Source organism: Echinops telfairi, unplaced genomic scaffold (assembly GCF_000313985.2).
Source record: "Echinops telfairi isolate 266 unplaced genomic scaffold, ASM31398v2 ScPeMD7_7468;HRSCAF=8506_0, whole genome shotgun sequence".
Taxonomy (NCBI): domain Eukaryota; kingdom Metazoa; phylum Chordata; class Mammalia; order Afrosoricida; family Tenrecidae; genus Echinops; species Echinops telfairi.
Genome location: NW_022111369.1, coordinates 31,747,666 through 31,749,702, shown reverse-complemented (window position 1 = coordinate 31,749,702; position 2,037 = coordinate 31,747,666). Strand labels below are relative to the sequence as shown.

Sequence of the window (2,037 nt, the reverse complement as noted above, 5' to 3'; positions counted from 1 at the left end):
AGTGCATTAAGTCTTTACAGCATTCAGAGACTGCTTTGGTTGAATGTTGAAGATGAGACATAGTGACCAGAGTTCAGTAGAGAGAGGGAGATGAAATGAAGATCAAGTTTGACACCTAATTTTAGGAGCGTTATTCCAGCAGGCAGCCGAACAATGATGGAGAAGGGTGACGAAGAAGGGGGAAGTGTGGAACAAAGAAAGACTTATTTATCAGGTAGGAAATACTACAATATGTTCAGGTGCTAGTGAAAATAACCTAGTAGACTAGATTATTGGTGTGGAGGAAAGGATAATTAGAGGAGCAGATTGAGTAAAGAAGAGAGATGGAATCCCATGTACAAGTAAAGATCGGGGCCTTACAGGAGTACAGGAAATCCCTCTGTTGTAACTGGACTGAAGACAGAAGTCACAGGTACAGGTTTAGAAAATGCAGTCATGGAAGGATGAGGAAATTATTTTCTCATTCAATTTCTCTCCCCCCTGCGCCCGCTACCCCAAATTAGAGCAAAGTCATTAGTTGTCAGACAGAGAGAATTAGAAATTTGAAAATAAAGGAAGAGTAAGAAGATATAGCATAGTTATCTCAAAAAACAAAAATCCAAGTTGCCAGGTAGAGGTGAAGGCCCATTAAGATCAGTCAACACAAGTCTACAGTTTGAGAAGCGTTCAGGTTATACAAGGAGGGTTTCATTGTGAATCCTGTTCTGTGCACGGGAATCATTTCAATGACGGAATTTTGAATCCAAGTAATATAAGGAAGGCTAGAAGAGAGAAATGATTAGTGTCAGCAGATTAAAGTTCTGATACGGGTTGATGGAGCTCCTGGGAGATATGTATTTGTATGCAAATACAAGCTGAAAGATTGACCAGTAGAACCCTTGCCTACACTCTTAGCAAGACAGGACTGGTAATCTGCTTCCCAAAGGTCGCAGCCTTGAGCCCTGGGGAGCAGTTACACCTGTACACATATGAGGTTGCCCTGAGTCAGAGTTGACTCTATGGCAAATAAAACAAAGGTTAGTAAATTATTTCAGTGGGGCTACTAGAGGAAGTGAGCTGTAGAAAAACTGGGAAGATTATATAGAGAGTCTTGGAAGCATGAGATGAAGCTTCCTCCATGGCACCTAATAGCAGCAGCACAGTTGTTAGTAACCAATATGACCATGGCAATGGGTGGAGGCCACAGTGCTGGAAGAATTTCCCATTTATATGTCACCACCAAGAACAGAAGTAATGGTGGAGAAAAAGACTGAGAGGCATTTAAATCTGTAATGAATAAAGAAGGGCAAGTAACCAAAGAATCATCAATTTCTACAAAAAAGTCAAGTACTGGTTGGTATGATTTCACAACATGTCCTTCTGAGGAGCTGGGGATTCCTGGAAGTGGAGTTAACAATGATGTGAAAATGGAGAAGCTCCATCTCCCCTGCAGGCTGGGAGTGAAAGAAAAGAGTGAAAGAAAACAGCCCCTATTTAAAACTAGTGCTGTATTGACAGAGTGTGCCCACTGAAAACATAAAAGCACGCTGCAGCAGTACATTCTAAGTAGGGCTTATGTTGCTGTGTAAGAGAAGGTGTCTCCTGAAAGAAGTGTTTAAATGCTTGATACTTTAATACTGTGGCTTCCTAATTACCCTTACAATAATTGGTTTCTTCCCAAAACTTACTTTTCTTCTCTTTTCCTTTTGGTAGACAGTATGAAACACCCCTAGAAGGCAGCTTACTCAATCAGGAGATCATGCTGAAGCGGCAAGAAGAAGAAATGATACAGCTGCAAGCCAGAATGGCCCTTAGACAGTCTCGGCTGAGTCTGTTCCCAGGAGACACGATCAAAGCATCTATGCTTGACATCACCAGGGATCCCTTAAGAGAAATGGCCCTAGAAACTGCTATGACCCAAAGAAAACTGAGGGTAAGTTCATTTTCCAAGTTATGACAGTTAACCTTAGTTGAACAAGTCAACTGTTAAGCAAAGTACCGTATATACTCGCATATGCAATGTATATGCCAACCCGAATATCAGCCGAGGCACCTAAT

The 2,037-nt window shown here is 41.5% G+C and overlaps 1 protein-coding gene across 1 annotated transcript in view; it reads left to right on the top strand.

Annotated features, from left to right (window-relative positions):
- Positions 1–2,037, top strand: part of PTPN13 (protein tyrosine phosphatase non-receptor type 13) — a 244,535-nt gene that overhangs the window by 144,262 nt on the left and 98,236 nt on the right. Inside the window, exon 9 of the mRNA XM_045284339.1 lies at positions 1,693–1,912. Coding sequence (XP_045140274.1) covers positions 1,693–1,912 — 220 coding nt within the window. The remainder of the gene's footprint in view (positions 1–1,692; positions 1,913–2,037) is intronic.